We start from the raw sequence: 16,726 nt of genomic DNA, 5'->3' as shown, positions 1-16,726 counted from the left end.
GAATCAAGAACAGCAGAAAGTAAAATGAAGTTAGTGCAGCAGGCTCAGATGAGGTCACAGCAGATATGATCAAGATGTTGGATGAGACAGGGGAGAAATGTCTCCTGAGGGTACTCACAGTAGTATGGAGAGAAATACATATTCCAGATGGCTGGAGAATAAGCATACTTGTGCCAGTGTTCAAGAATAAAGGGGACATTCACAACTGTGGGCAGTACAGAGCTATCAAACTCCTATCACACTGCATGAAAGTTCTTTGAAGGGTGATGTTTGCAGTGAAGCAGATAGTTGAGAAGAAGCTAAAGATGAGGAAAGTGTCTAACTGGGATTTCTTACACGTGGAGACAGCATATGACAAAGTACCAGGAAAGTTGATTTGGGCAGTCCTGCAGTTGTAAGAAGTCCCATAAACATTGGTAGAATTAATGCAAGCTATGTACAAGGACCAAATGACTCAAGTATGAACAGTGTTTGGCCTTACAGAGGGGTTCCCACCTGGGGATGGCTGTCGTGCCCTTGGATGGCTTGACCCTGAATCAGGGTTCAGTTCTGAACCCACTTCTGATCCTGCTGGTGATGGACTACATCAGCAAACAGGTCGGAGGAGACAGATCAACAAAGTTGCTGTATGCAGATGATGTGGCATCACAGGCAGACTCTGAGAAAGAAATTCAGCAAAGGGTAGGGGAATGGAATGCAAAACTAAAGGCACACAGGATAAAAATGAGTACAGATAAGACAGTTGTAATGGCAAATTGGAAATTGGAAGAAGCAGAAGACTGACATAGAAAGAAAACAGTGGAACAGATGAACAACTTCAAATATCTGGAAGGGTTGGTTGAGGAGAATGGAAGTCTGAATGAGAGGGGTTGCAGCCAAGTGTCAGGTGTAGTATATGACAGAAGAATGCCAAAGAATCTGAAAAGAAAGGTATACACACCAGTGGTATGACCAGTACTACTATATTGTACAGAAACCTGGGAAGTAAAGGGAGAGCAGCTGAGGAAGCTAGAGGTGATGGATATGAAGTGCCTGAGACAGGCAATAGGATGCACACTGTGAGACACGAAGGCATGAGGACATGAGCAGAAGCCAAAGTAGCTCCAATTGCAGAAATGTCAAATAGAAGAGGTTATGGTGATTTGGGCACATGTGCAAGAAGGTAGAAGACAATCTGGTGAAGAAGATTTGGGACAAACAGAAAGAAGGTAATAGGAAATGAGGGTGTCCAGCAAAGAGGTGGATGGACTGTGTGAGAGAAGATTTGCAGCAATCAAGCATGAGTGTCAAAGAAGATAGGAGAGTGGCACTGAATAGACAGAAATGTCGACAAGTGACATGACACCCCAACTCCATGTAGATAATGAGAAAAAGTGGTTGATGATGATGATGATGATGATGATGATGATGATGAAGACTAATAAGTACAACTGCAGTAGCTCAGAAGAAAAGGGGGAACTACCTTACATCCCATATGAAACACAAAGGAGATTAACTGAAAAGTTCTGCTTATTGAATGCAGCAGTACCCATTAAACAAACTTAGTAGTCTTATTAGTGGCAGCAGTGATGGGGACTCACTGCTGAAGAAAATATTTTCACATGTTTTTAGCACCATTACATCACTTGAGAGTAGCAGTGTTAGGCACTGTTTTTGAATAAGAATACAGCCAAGGCCACTGTCAGAATCTTGTCTACTGCTACTCCTAGCAACAGTCTCAGAAGCTGGGAGCAGCATCAGTAGCAGAATTTGTCCTCACCACTGCAGGCACAGGTCTTTGAATTTGACACAATGATACTAGAATTCACTTGACTCTACTACCTGAAAATGTAAATAAAACATGCAGCCTAGCTACTGTCATAAAAAAAAAAAGAAAAGTCACAACACCGCACTTATCCCTGACCCTTACCCTACAGATGAATACAGGCATGCAATCACTGGTTCTGGTGCCGTCTGTCCTCTAGACTGGCACTGTCATCTTCCAAAAGGTCTTCCAGGCTCTCGTTTGCAGGAAGAAATGTTTTAACCATGGCACCAGAAGCATTAACAGAACAATTTCCTCAGATACAAAAAGCAGAAAAAACAGCACTACTTTTCAAAATGTAAATGAAAATGCTTCTTCATATATATGTGGCACTTGCACAGAATTCTTGTAGTAATTATAAGTTATAATAAACGTATGGCAACCTACAAGTTGTCTTTTTTCTGTGTTGCCATATTGCTTTAAATATTTTACTAGTACAACAAGACTTGTTTGCAGGGCACCACTTTCAAAGTGGTAGGTTCCAATTATGTATATTAAATATGCTCCCATACAGCATGTATCAAGAACTGTGGGAAGACACAATAATATAAATCACAGTTTCCTGTTGGTAATAAAAATGTTATGTATCATCAAAAAAAAAAATTTTTTCAATCAAAGTTTTGCAATAAAAAAAAAAAAAGTGTGACTTTAACAGGACGTACGCAGAAAGTACAGTTGTGTAAGTAAACTTACCATAACACTAGATACTTAAATAGATCACTATTGCAGTAGCTACAAGGGTTATATCCTGTCAAGGGTATGACAACTGGCCAGCTTCCAAAGCTTAAGGCACTTTCCATGTACCCTTAACTACTGGAACAGCTCAAGAAAGTGGTATAAAGTCAGTGGTCAGGGCACCAAAACCTTTCTTGCCTCAGACTAAGAAAGGCTAGATCCTTGCCAGCTAAGTAAAAGCTAAGTAGGTTTTATAAAGCAAGGGAAAAGGAAAAAGTACCACAACCTGGAATAAAACATAAGCAGGAAGAAGGGAGACTGTTTCTACTGCAATATGATGATAAGCATATTTTAAATCAAGAGCTATTAGAAAACTGAAGAGATAACAGAAACTGTAGAGAATGTATTTTGAATTTTGTGACTTTGACGTGAAGAAATAGAAAAGAAAGGTCTAGGACAGGTCTCCAAGCTGGCTCCCTATTGAAATGTCTGCACTCAAAATGCTGAGTCAAGACATGCAGGAAAAACTCTAGACTAAGAGTGAATGTCAACATCACTATTCTCCTTCAAACTTCTCCTTCTGTGCCCCTAAGACTTACACATACCAACTCTGAGATCACCATACCTCACATAAAAGGGAATATTCTGAGAAATGGCAATCTAAGGTGTAATATATTATGTATGGATTTTTGGCAAGTCAGTCCGGACATTATGGGACATGCTCATGTGGGTCCAAATATTTCAAAGGGTTATCCCCCAAGATCCTTATTTCTAGTGCATCTGAAAAGACTTTTGAATAGAATCCTTTCCCTATTTCATCTAGGGAAACAAGTTCTATAGCACCCTGAGTTAGCATTTGAACTAGGATAGTTGGAAACAAGAGATATTTAATTGGATGGATGCAGAGGGATCCCTTGAAAAGGGTTGTGAGTCCCACTGCCAGTTGTAGATTTTCTGAGTAATTTTCAGAACCCAGATCTCTGAGGTTATCTGCTGCCATAGAGGGAAGTGAAAACCTAGACTTTGAAAAGATTTGCTGAAATACCAGGATTGACAGGGGAGAATCTTGAAGAGGCATGTAGTCAATCTGCTTTGTTATACTATCCTTCAATCTGGAAAGTTCTTATCTTCTTTTTTGAACCTCCTCCTGATTGCCTTCTGAAGTTTATCTATGCCTTGCAGAGATTATTTACTTGGTTTCCTATAAAAGGTACCTGAATTGGAAAGAAAGTTCTTATTGTATTTTGGCATGGAAGGTTGAAAAATCTGTGGTAACCCCCCTGAATTAACTTTTATATTCCATCCAACCTTTTAAGTACCTCAGCAAAGGAAGATCCAAATAATAAGTTTTTATTGGGGGGGGGGGGTTCATTCAGGAACTCAGCTTTGACATACTCTGATAAATTGTGGGAAGATATCCAAACAAATCTTCTCATCACCGGTCCAGTGGCAGCTGCTTGAGGAACAGCATCAGCAGCATCATAAAAACATTTTAGAAATTGATTGGTTACCTGGGATGCAGAAGATATAATAATTCAGAGATGTCTTAGTCTCTGAAAAACAAATTTCAACAATTAGCTTTCTCATAGTGTCAGCGGAGGCCAACATGACAATTCATTATTCAGAAAGCTATTTGGAAGTATTAACTTTCTTCCAAAAAGTAGCACAGGCTTTCTTCATCTTTGGCCGATGATGATTTTGAGAAATGAATCAATGCAGGATTTGGTCGAGTTTGAAAAACAAATATTTGAGGCTCTGAGAAATCTTATATAATTTATCAGACTTCTTGGGGTAGGTAGCTGCCTGTCAGACAAACTCTTGGCTGCAATAAAAGCATCTTCTAATGCTAGTAACACAGGAGGAATAGCTGCAGGTTGACGCAAATTGGACTGTCATTTGTCATAATATCTTTTCGGGATTCTGCTATTTCTTTTAGTTCCCACTGAAATAACTCCTTCATTTTGGCAACAGTATCAGAAAAGGATAACTGTTCAGAAGGGGAATCAGAAGAAAAACTTACCGGAAAGTCATACCTACCTATAGGGTAGGATCTTGAGAAACATAATCTAAAGCTAATTCCTACCACTCAGACTGAAAATATGAGAAAGTGGAAAATCATTTCAGAATATAAAGACTGAAGTGCTTGAAATAAATACTTAGAAAATCCCAGCCAATATTTTCTGTTGATCCCATATGATACAGGAGAAGAAAAATGTCTATTTTTATGGTTTCTTTTCATGGAAGACCCCCCCCCCCCAAGAAAAATACTAACCTGAAGACTAGTCCTTTCCCCAGGAATCAAGATTCTCAGGGTGCTTTTGTGGTAAATCATTCTCTGTCTTCCAATATCGACAAGTGTGATTCTCCCTTGCCTGAAAAGGACAGCCGAACAGCTACAGAGAAAGCAATAAGTGGTCCTTGATACCCGAAAAGGCCATAGTAGAGTCAGCCATTGGCAGTGGAGGTAGGATCCCGGCTTCAAAACAGAATATTCTTACAATTTTTTTTTCTTTTTGTGAATGAGGGATGAAAGGACCAAACACCTTGAAGCACGGTCCATGTCTCTACTGAAAAAGTGCCTGACAAGCAAGTCACAAAGACATGGACAATAGGTGCTACAACCTAACTGAAAAATTATTTTTGTGAGAATCCCTAAAACATTAGTGTTAGCTCCTAGCTATAATTTTTGACAGAAGAATAAAACTTTTTTTGCACAAATAATATCCCAACAAGGAACCCTGATGAAAATATAAGTTTTAAGGTAAATTTTTTTAGTGACAGCTACTAAAGACTCCAGATCTTGCTTCCAGCAATGATTTCAGACATGAAATGTAAAATTTTCTTCACAAAAATTGATAATGTAGAAAGTATTCCTCATGAGGTGCTTATCTGACCAGACTTTAAGAAGTGTTAGCTGATCAGTGATCAATTAAAGCCAGCAGAAAAGAGTGTACTTTGATGACAAGAAAGTTCTGAAGGTTTTATGCCATAATCACTGACTTTATACCACTGTCCTCAAGTTGTTCAGCAATTAGGGCACATGAAACATGCTCTTAAACTTTTGAAGTTGGCTGGTACCCATATAGCTTAGGCTACTACAACACTAGTGACCTAATGATGAACATTTGTCCCTTTTTCATCTGTATTATAGAATGACATGAACCCTACCTGGAGTTCCTGGTGGTCCTTTGGGGCCCGGCAGTCCATTCAACCCATGCAGACCAGGAGGTCCTGGGAAGCCTGATGGAAAAGTAAAAATATCTTCATGAATCAAAGTGTCAAAAGAGATATCAACTGTAAACTGTTGCAGCAGCCTACCATAGTCCAAGTCTGACAGAATTCGTCTTGACAGATGAATAAACTTTTTTGCACAAATAAAAGTAATCATCATGTAATAATCATGCAAGAAAACAATAATGTTGTTTGGGAAACAGGTATAGAGGACAGAGGTAGTACTTCAGACACAACAATAGCTGATAATTTCTGTAAACAGTGGTAGAAACCATGGGAAATTAAGTCCTTTCTTGAATGGCTTGGTGATATTGAAATAGGACTTTCAAAGCTGCCATTAATCCATTTTCGACTAATATAAAAAAAAACAAAGGCTGGCAGGAGCTGGGGAAGATAGCAGGTTATGACTGGGAACCAGATTTCTGCTCTCATTGTGGAGGTTGTAGGCAAAGGTGCTGGTGGAGATATCCCTGGAATAGGGCACAAACTTCCACAGGGGTCTCATATAATTCTGAGAAGTAGGGTGCATATGATATATGTGTTCAGTGCTGACATCCCCAACCCCCTGCATGTTCAAACCAATATGGCTGTAGCCACAAAACCGGTTTAATTTACTGTACGATGGAATTACCTGCCCCTGATCCTCACACTGTACACGGATACTCAAAGCACACAGCCCATAAAGATTTCACTTCTACAGCAGGACCAATCTGGTGAAAGAACACACTGGTGTATTTACATACAGTTCAGTAAAGGGAATGAAAGTGTTTGGGGGAATGGTTCAGGCAAGGCCAATGAAAAAGGAAGCATTTTTTAGTGACATGTACTTCCATGTTATCAAGTATGCTCTGCCAGGAGGTCATAGTAGCTGCGAAGGACATCACAATTTTTTTCTTGAGACAGTTGGAATGCTGAAATCAGCACCAACCTAAAAAATATTAAATGACAGTCAAAAGTCATTAAAAATAAATTAACAACTACAACACTCAGACTGTATATCTAGCAATATTATATGGCATTGGTGTTTATGTGCATTTATGAGCAAGGTCACCTACATGCACACTCCTCAGAGTTGGGGAGAGTTACTAACAGCATACTGTTCCTACTTTCTAATACCCATATACAGTTATTGGACTGTTCAACAAGCAGTAGTTCCTTGAAGTGGAATCATGACATTATTTCAAAATGGCAGTGCATCAATGTATAAATGACCGAACACAAATGGTCAATCATGAGCATGCTGAAACTGAAAAAACAAAAATAATTTTTTTCTAGCGGGCAAAACTCTTGTGAGGGAATGTGGCCCTATGCCCCCTAAATATATACACCAACTCCAAGACTACACTGCATTGGTTTAAGGGCACATTTCCCACTATTCTTCTATCTCACTCAGGAAAAGCGAATAATGTTTAGCTTATACAAGCCTAAAACACCATTTTTATATTCATCTAATCAACACCCATAGCTACTTAAGTTGTACAGATATTTTTGGGTCTATCTTCCTTAACAAAGTGAGCCACCAATTAATACTAGGACATATTAGAAATAAAATGTGTAATTTACAAAAGGATACTAAGATTGTTAATCTAGATGTTCTGCAGTAGAGAAATTAACCACTGATTTCCCCTATTATTCATATTTTCATATTTGCATTCATATTTTCATAACTGAGTGACCTACATGCTATTGAGGGACATAGAGTGAAATGCTCTGGTGGGAGAAAGAAAAGCACATTATCAATGTGCAATTACAGTACTTTATACTAGAGATATTGGTAGTTATTTCCTAGTAATTATGAAACCGTGAAATGTTTCCATATTTACTTAATATTTCTAAAACTTTGTGACCTATAAAGTATTAAATGACATCAGATAAAACCTTAGATGACATTGAAGAAAACTGAGATTCATATTTGCATTCTACATTGCACATCTTGAGAAGTATTCATGGTTATATGTATTGCTAATTATACAGTCATAATTCTTGATATTTCTGTAAATATCTTAGTAATCATGCAAATAGAAAGGAACTTTTTGCTGTTATTGTCTGGCTAACCAAAGTAAGTTGACAAAATACATCTTTGTTGTACATTTTCCAAAGTGTGACAATTTGTTCGTGAAACATTAGAGAACAATACCATTCTCAGTTTGTATGCATAATAATGCATTATAAATTGATATAAAGACTGTGACTGCACAGACTATTATTAATGCAAAAAAGACTTACTGATAGCATTTCTGTTTGTATTATTGTATTAGCTTATATTATTCATAAAATATCTACATTTATTTTGTATTATGCTTTTTCGTTGATTTCCCAAAAATGCTTTGGAATGTAGTGATGTATGTAGGCTAATAGAGGTGTGACATTCCATATCACATAGGTGTTAATGAGTTAAGAAGCTGATTCCCAATCAGCTCTAATGCCTTTTTCTGTCTTTGAAAAAACAGCAACCACATAACAGCAAGATAACCCAGAGCAGCTTGCCCCATTCAAAAACAGACTTTTTTCATTTTCAGTGAAATCATGAAATGATTGACAGTTTAGGTTTGATCATTTACACTCTGACATTATCGCATGACAATGAAATGTAATACACCCCTGTGAAGTTTCTCTTGCGGCTTTCACAGTTTTGACAACCAAAGTCAATATTATGATGTCAGAAAATACAAACAACAACTTAGTTGAGGTGAAGGAAGTTCAACACCTAGTTAGTGTGTTGGTCTAGGTGAGAGGCAGGGAGTCGAGGCGTTTTTCCAGGACAGCATTTATCTTAAAATTGTACTCTACAACACTGGGATATTCAATCAGTCCAGCTCAAAGAAAAATGTACAGTTTCAATACAGTTTTGCAGGTACTTAACCACACCAATCAATAAACAATGTTTCACAATCAGGACTTCTAGTCAAAGGCAGCTACCTCAAATCTAATCTATTTCCCAAATAGTTAATTCATAACTAGCATCTCACTGACATGGCCAAATACTGGTCATGGTGTTGGCCAGCGGTGTAAGACAGAATGAAGACACATTCCACATATCTCCAGCTATTTTGTCAAAGGCCTGAAGAAAAGATCCTATAAGAATTATGCAAGAAGATCATTACACTGAAGAGAAGAGGACTGCAACCTCTAAAAACAAACAAAAAAGTGCTGCTAATAATTATCCGAGTAGAAGACAGAGAGACGCATCTTCTCTCAAGCTTTTATTACTAAAGTTCAAACAGTTACCTACAAAATTCATGGCAGATTGCCAGAAAGAACCCTACTTTCTTATTTCACATCATAATATGTCTACAAATACCAGAATGTGAGAAGTGTATACATAGGATGAACCATCACTTTGACTGTTACGTAACAGCTCTCAACCTACCATCTCTAAAATGAGGAACACTGCCCCTCATAATGAGGAACAAATGGGAAAAATGTAGAACACTTACTAAAAGTTTACTAACAATTTCAGCGAGGAAGCTCATAGGATAGTTAAAATGTAATACTTTTACTTATAGAATAATTATTTTAATGATATAATATGATTCAGTTCTATTTACCACAGATATGACTTTAAAAATTTTCTAATACTGAATGTGTGAAAAAGGAAGAGCAGTCTAATATAGGGCAACATAATTTATAACACAATTTGTACAAACATGAAAACATATGTAATGCTATTTATGAAATAGTTCTTCAAATCTTCAGACTTTACTGCAGAGTATTAGCCTTTGCATTCAAATTACTAAATAATATTTCCAAATAGATCAAGAGGACTGACATATAGCTTGCTTGGTAATGTGCAAATTGTCATATCCATCCACAGAAGTGAAGTTTTGATGTGTAGTAAGTTGCCTAATTGTTTTAATAATGGAATTAAAAGGAAATAAAAGTAACTGCTAATTAATTAGATTCGGAATACAAGCTAAGGCAGAAAAATGTGATCCTTAGGTAAGACATGTCTATGTATTGCTATAACAAAATGTATGGGATACTTCAATAGAATGTGCAGAGTCTCATTTTTGTAAGTTAAGTTCTGGGGTGAAGTGGCTGAATAATGAATAAAGCTGTTACATATTAGAACTTTTTGGTAATATCTGAAGGGAATATCCTCTCATTAAAGGAGTACATTACATTAGTGGAGTAACTTCATGGAACACTTTTATATTAACTGCCATATATATCTTCTAGAATATAGATAATAGATGGCTTTTACTGCTATGGCAAACATACACATAAGCAGAATAAGTATAATGTACACACATTTCACTCTGCCACTTTCTATACAATGGATGGCCCTTCTCAGTTATGGTGGAAACTTGAAATGGACAACTAAATAATGTTCTGTCCTGCTTTTAAGTGTTTCTTTACCCTTTATTGCAACATTATACATCTTACACTATTATAAACGTAGACAGTTTACTTCAGGAGCAGCAAGGGTATTTTGCTGACAAAACTAAATTACATTTAATTACACAGAGCTGGGTTTGCATAGAGTTGAGCGTGTACCAGTTACAAACACCACGTTAAGATGCATCACAACGGGTGGAGCCTACCTGCCTTCTTAATATAACACATACTTATGGCAGCACCCCCATGTTAACACTACCCAGAGCTGACACGTTGCATATTCTATACAATTACAAACATTAACTTATTTCTGCAAAACAGAAATTGAATGATACTGCATTAGTTTATAGTACTACAAGTTCTTAGGATGTGTACTACTGTCGCTTAACAGTGTTAACAACAGTGTTATGTATCACATACAGACATTTTTAATAAAGAAAGAAATGTTTTTTCTTATAAATGTAGTCTCAATAAAATCCAGGCATATCTCCTTACTGTAATGCTGGTAAATGCAGCTCTTAAATGCCCTCTGTTGCATTACATATTAGGTGCATTGACTTACTGGAAAGGGAATATAGGGTGGCCAGCTGTGAATCCATGGTCTTCTTGCCCTCTGCAGATATGGACCCGTAAAGGGATTTGGAAAGTTCCTTAGTCAAATCCCTGTAGAATCTTGTGAAATGTGCCAATAATTCAGCATTTTCAAAGCAAAGATAGCTGAAGTGTAAATCCACTTCCCAAACATGTACAACACCCTGGGCTCCCTGTTAGGGGATGAACAGAAGAGCTCTCTTCCACGAGCTCTTTCTTAGTGGTGGCTGCCACTACCATGGAATTGACTGCTGGATCATTACTCTAGTGCTGACAGTCCTTTGGAGATAATAAATACTTGTCTGGTTTATGTGGAATTGATTAAGCCAACACCTGTCTCCTTCTATGCCTGCTTGAAGATGAGATCCACTATTTCATGAGCCAAAGGAAACACCCAAGATGTAGCTGGGCTGGATCCGAAAGCCTCAGGTAACACCAACTCATCCTGGAAGGAGACCATCTGCCTTTCTGTCTCAAATGTTTGAGGAACTCTCTGAATGAGACATCTTCAAGGGGGAATCTTGTGTTCCCTCCCCTTCATCAAAGTCAGTTTCTTAAGACTAATGACTCCTGGGGAGAGTCAATGTGTCTCCTTTTACACATATGCTTTAGGAGCCTCCACAGTAGGATATTCCAGAGAGGACAAGGAAGACATCTGGAAGTCCCCAATACAGACTGTCTTGAAGCTTGATGGACCCAGCTGTCCTGATGAGACTAAATGAGCAGGCTCAGGAATCAAGGGTATTCTGTGGGGAATGGGTGGAACCAAGTGAGTGAAAGAAGGTCGCTCATCTGATAAGGAGAGTGGTTTCTTGAGAGCCTTGAATACTGAAGCCCAGAGAGAACCCAGTGTTTTTCCCAATGGGGCAGAAGCTACCACTTCAGAAAAAAAATTAAATTCTGCCTGGCTAGGTTCCGGGGCTGATGTTGGAGCTGAGCTGCCAGTGCCAAGGATCTGAGAGGAAGGACAGCTCCAAACGCTTTGCATTCAAACCTGTTCCCCTGGATCTGGTACTGATTCTTCAGCTCCAAAATACTTCTGGATCCGAGGTGGCCCAAGCCATTCAGACCAGAGATAGCATCAGAGTGGAAGAAACCCAGGTCTTCAGATCTGATTTTGAAAAACTCTGGGTAACACATGGATCCATAAAGCCCAAACCAGAAAAATGGATCATGGTAGGAGCTACAACTTGATGATGAGAAGGAGTTAAGCTCCCAGAGCCTACAGTGATAGAAACTGAGAGGACCCCCAATTAAATCCTGAGACATTTCCTTATTATCTGGTCCACATCTGCTTTGGAAATACTCCTGGCCGACCAGACTGACAGAAAGGAAGAGTAGAAGAAAGTGACGTACAGGACCACTGAAAAGGACTTTTTTATAAAAACAGGGATTGCATCCCAGGAGAAACCAGGTCTGGGGAAACCTGACCTCTAGGAAAGGAGGGGGGTTGGATCCAATCAGAATAGGTTCCAAAAAAAAAAAAAAGTCATATCTATTGGTTTAGATGACTTAGGCACCAGAGCCAAAGAAGCAAGAGTAGTGGAAGAATGGTCTGGGGAGCATTTTCTGGACTCCTTTGTTTTCTCCTTAGGTTTTTCTGCAACCTTTTCCCCCTTTGATCTCTCAGAGGATTTTTTGGCAAACGGGGAAGCTCCAGAGGCAGGAGACTGAGTTTGGGAAAATTCTCCCACAAAGGCACAGAAAAGTCCCTTAAACACTAGGTTGTCCTTACTTTTGATGATTGTCCTAGAACCAAAAGAAGTGAAGATAGAGCAATAAACACATAAGTGGGCCGTCCTGAGCCAGCACACACACTTAGAATTTGTGTCAAAGTCTATCTTGTGGCCACTGGCCACACATTTTTTAAACTCCAAAGATTTATCTTACATGGCTACAAAATCTCCACAACAAGAAAAAAGATCAAGAACAACAGCAAAACTCTACTATTAACTATGCTACACTATACTCATTTTTAATTTTAAAATGAATGATAAAAGGAATACCAATCGCAATATAGCTGTATTTCTACATATGTATATATTATAAGTAAAAAGGGTGGAAGGGTACAATAAAGTTCTTAGAGAAAAAAAATTCTAAGCAGTTAAATGTCCAAAAAAATCTCACTTGTGGAGAGCCCATGCCTGAGCAATGGAGGTCCTCATTTATAGCAAATGAGCAGCAAACAAGTAGTGATATAATAGCAGGGTCTGCAGGCAGTTGTGTAAGAGGTGCAGCCTGAGCTTTGGATCCGAAGTCTTGACAGAGTCCAGGATACCTTGGTGAATGGTCCCAAACAAGCTTATACTGGACCTGGAGGAGGAGTTTTGTAGGAGTATAAACCAGTAATATAGAACATACTTCTAGAAAGCTTCTAGAGTACATCCTGTTCCAATATGCCATCAAAGAAAATAAGTCTCTAACAGAATGTGCCTAGAATCTGCCTAAAAATGATTTATTATGGTGGGAATAACAAAAATAATAATGGATAATCAACTAGTAAATGTCTGAGTTGATGTGCATTAACTTATATATGACCCATTGTAGGAAGTATACAGTTAGAAAGTTTTCCCAAGGGGCAACATTCTGACAAGAAAATATATGGATTGCATTTTCATGTCCAGAGTATGAAGAATCTTTCTTCATTGTTTGAAGTTAAAAACTAAATATAAGGAGGTAGGGAACTAGATTGTTAATAAACCCAGATGGCATAAATGGGGGATTTGTTGCAGAAAAAAAATGACTCTACGGAAAACAAAATAGGATTCAACCAGCATGAGAGTTTGCATCTCAGATGCTTTCTTGCAGGTGTCAGAGCAAAGAGGAAAACGATCTTCAAACTCATGAACCAATGTAGACCGCTTTAAAATTTTTAGCTTCAAGTTACTATCCTAGTAAGATGCCACTTGCTTCCTGAGTGTCTTATATACATAAAACCCTTTTCTAAAACAGATTTGGCAAAGTGTGAGCAGAAAGAGGTGGATCAATGGACAGACATGCTGAAATGGCCCCCATTTACACTTTGCTAATGGAGTAAGACAACCCGTAGGACAGTAACTCATAAATACAGAAAAAAGTGGAACTAAATCCCTGTAAAGTCTTGCTTATAACTGCAGCACCAACTAGTAAATTCTTTTCAACATAAGATTTACTAGTATCAAGGTTTGTTGCTTCCTTTAATAAAGGCTGCATGTCCTCGCCTAAAAAGTATCAAAGAGGAATAATCCAGTCAGTGAATATATATTTTCAAAACTGGGGTTTATCAAACTACCCCGGTGTTATGAGAGTACATCTGATCAATTAACATGTTTGTGGTAATTGGCTTTGGCTAGTTCTATAAGGGAGAACCACAGAAGGCTGGGCCAAAATGGAGTCATTACAATGGTCTTTGGAGATCCCTTCTGCAACTTGAGAGTGAACCTAGAAATAAATTGAAAGGGTGGACAGGTTGGAAAAAGGAACAGTAACTTTCCTGTAACTGAAATACAGACTTATCAGCAAGGAGTCCTGGTGTAGATTTGTCTAGATGTCAGTTCTGAAAGAAGGCAAACAGATCTATATGAGTGCTTCACATGAATGGATTTGCTCCCAGGAGACCTCTGTTTAAATTTTATTGATCAACGTTCGTACAGGTCCTACCATTGAAGTTTTGCTCTGATGGAATGTAGAAAGCTTGGGAGGTAGAAAATGCTTATAAAAGGAGATGACTTTCTTTGGATTAAGCAGGAGTTGATGGTTACGGATCCAGTTTTCACTGGAGTTAAAAACATTTTGTGCAATCCTTTCTAAGTTAGTTATATTGTCTGAGGAAAAGGTGATGTAGAATCATCTGCATATTGTACACGAATGCTTATTGCACAGAAATATAAATATTGTTTATAAAGATATAAAATAGAAGGTAACAAAGGGTAGCACCCTGTGGAATAGTAGTACTGGTGGGAAGATAAGGAGAAAGGGTTGAATTTCATATGACCATTTGCTGGATAAGGTTCAGACAAGTAATTACTGAACTCCTGAAAAGTAGACTGTGTACGGCCAAGTGTGGACAATTGTAAGAGGAAATTTTCCTGAGACACTGATTCGCAAGCTTTTGACAAGTCTGGGAATAAGGAAGATACTAATTTGCCTTTATCTCTGGTTTTACTTACGGTGCCTGAGAAAGTTAAGAGGACAGTAGATGTACTACACACAATATAAAATAATAGTGAGTTGTGGTCAGTAGCTGTTCCTTTATGAAACAATAGAGTAATTTGTTTATGGACATTTTCCAGTATTTTTGAAAGGGGAATTATGATGGTAACAGGTCTGAAAACAGATATCTCTGTAGAAGTGCCACCCTTGTGGAGAAGTATAATATGGCATTTTTTTCCAGAATGGAGAAAGCACAAATGTGTAAGTACCATAACAGTAGATGTTCAAATTATCACTGCTGCAGTAGCCTTAGCTATATGAATCATGTCCTGCCAGCCTCCAAAGCATCGGGGCACCTTTCATGGGCCCAAACTCTCATGCAGCTCGAGATGAGGTGACTAAAAGACAAATGTTGAGCATCAAGCTCTTCAGAGCTTTCCTGCAAAAACAGAGAGGGAAGCTGAACCCTGAAAGGACAATGTTAGGAACAATAAAAAATACATGTCCACACCCTGGTATAAAATTCACACCAAAAAGCAAGGAGGATGGAGGGAAGGAACAGCTACCAAAGCAGTGATCATTCAAACATCAACTGTTACAGTAAGTTTACTTACACAACTGTATTATATTCACCATATTCATCACTGCTGCAGTAGTCTTAGCTATATGGGTAGTGTACCCAATCTAACTATATTTGGGAAGTGGAAAATGAAAAGAGTCCAGGAGCCAGAAGAGAATGGTCCTAGCACAGCCTGATCTAGACCTAGAGAAGGAATCAAGCTTATAGTGTTTTGTACAAGTATGTGCAGAGGACCAAGTTGCAGCTTCTGGAATAGTTCTAGAATACTACCCTTGCCAAAAAGCCATAGATAAACCCAACACCCTGGTAGAGTGGACTTTTACCCTGCCTGGAATAGCAAAAGGTAGTATCCTTAGACAACTATTTGGAAATAGTCTATTTTGATACAGGTTGTCCCTTCTTCTTACCTTCACAAGAAATGAACAATTAATCCAAACATCTGAAATATATAATTCTGTCAAGACAGTGCTCAAGTTGTCTGTGGACATCCTAGATATAGTATCCTTTTTCCCTCATTTGTATGTTCAGGAAAGAAAAGTAAACTCAGATACCACTTTAGGCATAAAAGAAGACTAGTTCTCAAAGAAAACCCTGTATCTATGGAAATGAGACAGGGTTGACTCACCATAAGAGTTTGCAACTCAGATACCTTTCTTGCAGAGGTCAGAGCAATCAGTAAAACTGTTTTCCGTGTTAAGAAACTCAAGTCATCCAGGTTAGCTGGTTTAAATGGAGCAAGTGTTAACTTCTCTTCTTCTGGAGGTCTCTAATGCAAAATCCCTTTCAAAAACATTTTGATATGAGACTGCACTGAAAAGGAGGATCTGTGGGTAGACATGCAGAAATGGCTGATAAATGAACCTTGGCAGAGGAATAATAAAGGCCATAGGATAGTAATTCACACAAATACTATAAAACCAGAGAACAACTAGCTCTGAATGGGTGCTGTTTATGTTGTTGACACCAACTACAAAACCTTTTCCATTCATTAACGCATGATTTTCTAGTGGGAGGCTTTCTTGCCTCCATTAGTATCTGTTGCACACTCTCAATAAACATGTCCCTAAAATGAATCAAGACCCCATCACCCAGTCAGTCAATTGAAGTTCACTGATGTTGGTGTGTATCCAACACCCTTGTTCTTGTTTGAGTAGATGGTAATTGCCCCTGGCCATTTCCAAAAGAAAGGAGAACCATGACTATCTAGGCCAGAAGGGAGTCACCACAATGATTTTGGGGCATTCCTTATGAATCTTTAGAAGTACCTTGGATATTAGTGGAAATGGTAGAAAACAATACAGAAACATTCCTGTCCAAGGAAAAGAAAAAGCATCTGTCTTCCAAGCCTTCTTGCAGGAAGTCCTGGAAAAGAATTT

At 38.3% G+C, this 16,726-nt stretch overlaps 1 protein-coding gene across 3 annotated transcripts in view; it reads right to left on the bottom strand.

The window, feature by feature from the left end:
• Nucleotides 1-16,726, bottom strand: part of COL4A6 (collagen type IV alpha 6 chain) — a 4,024,271-nt gene that overhangs the window by 376,912 nt on the left and 3,630,633 nt on the right. For all 3 annotated transcript variants that reach the window (XM_044057202.1, XM_044057203.1, XM_044057204.1), the window contains one exon: nucleotides 5,648-5,719. In XM_044057202.1, coding sequence (XP_043913137.1) covers nucleotides 5,648-5,719 — 72 coding nt within the window. The remainder of the gene's footprint in view (nucleotides 1-5,647; nucleotides 5,720-16,726) is intronic.

Source organism: Protopterus annectens, chromosome 15.part0 (assembly GCF_019279795.1).
Source record: "Protopterus annectens isolate FY-2018-M chromosome 15.part0, PAN1.0, whole genome shotgun sequence".
Classification (NCBI taxonomy): Eukaryota; Metazoa; Chordata; order Ceratodontiformes; family Protopteridae; genus Protopterus; species Protopterus annectens.
Note: the sequence above shows the minus strand (reverse complement) of the source record. Positions and strands in the feature narration are given on the sequence as shown.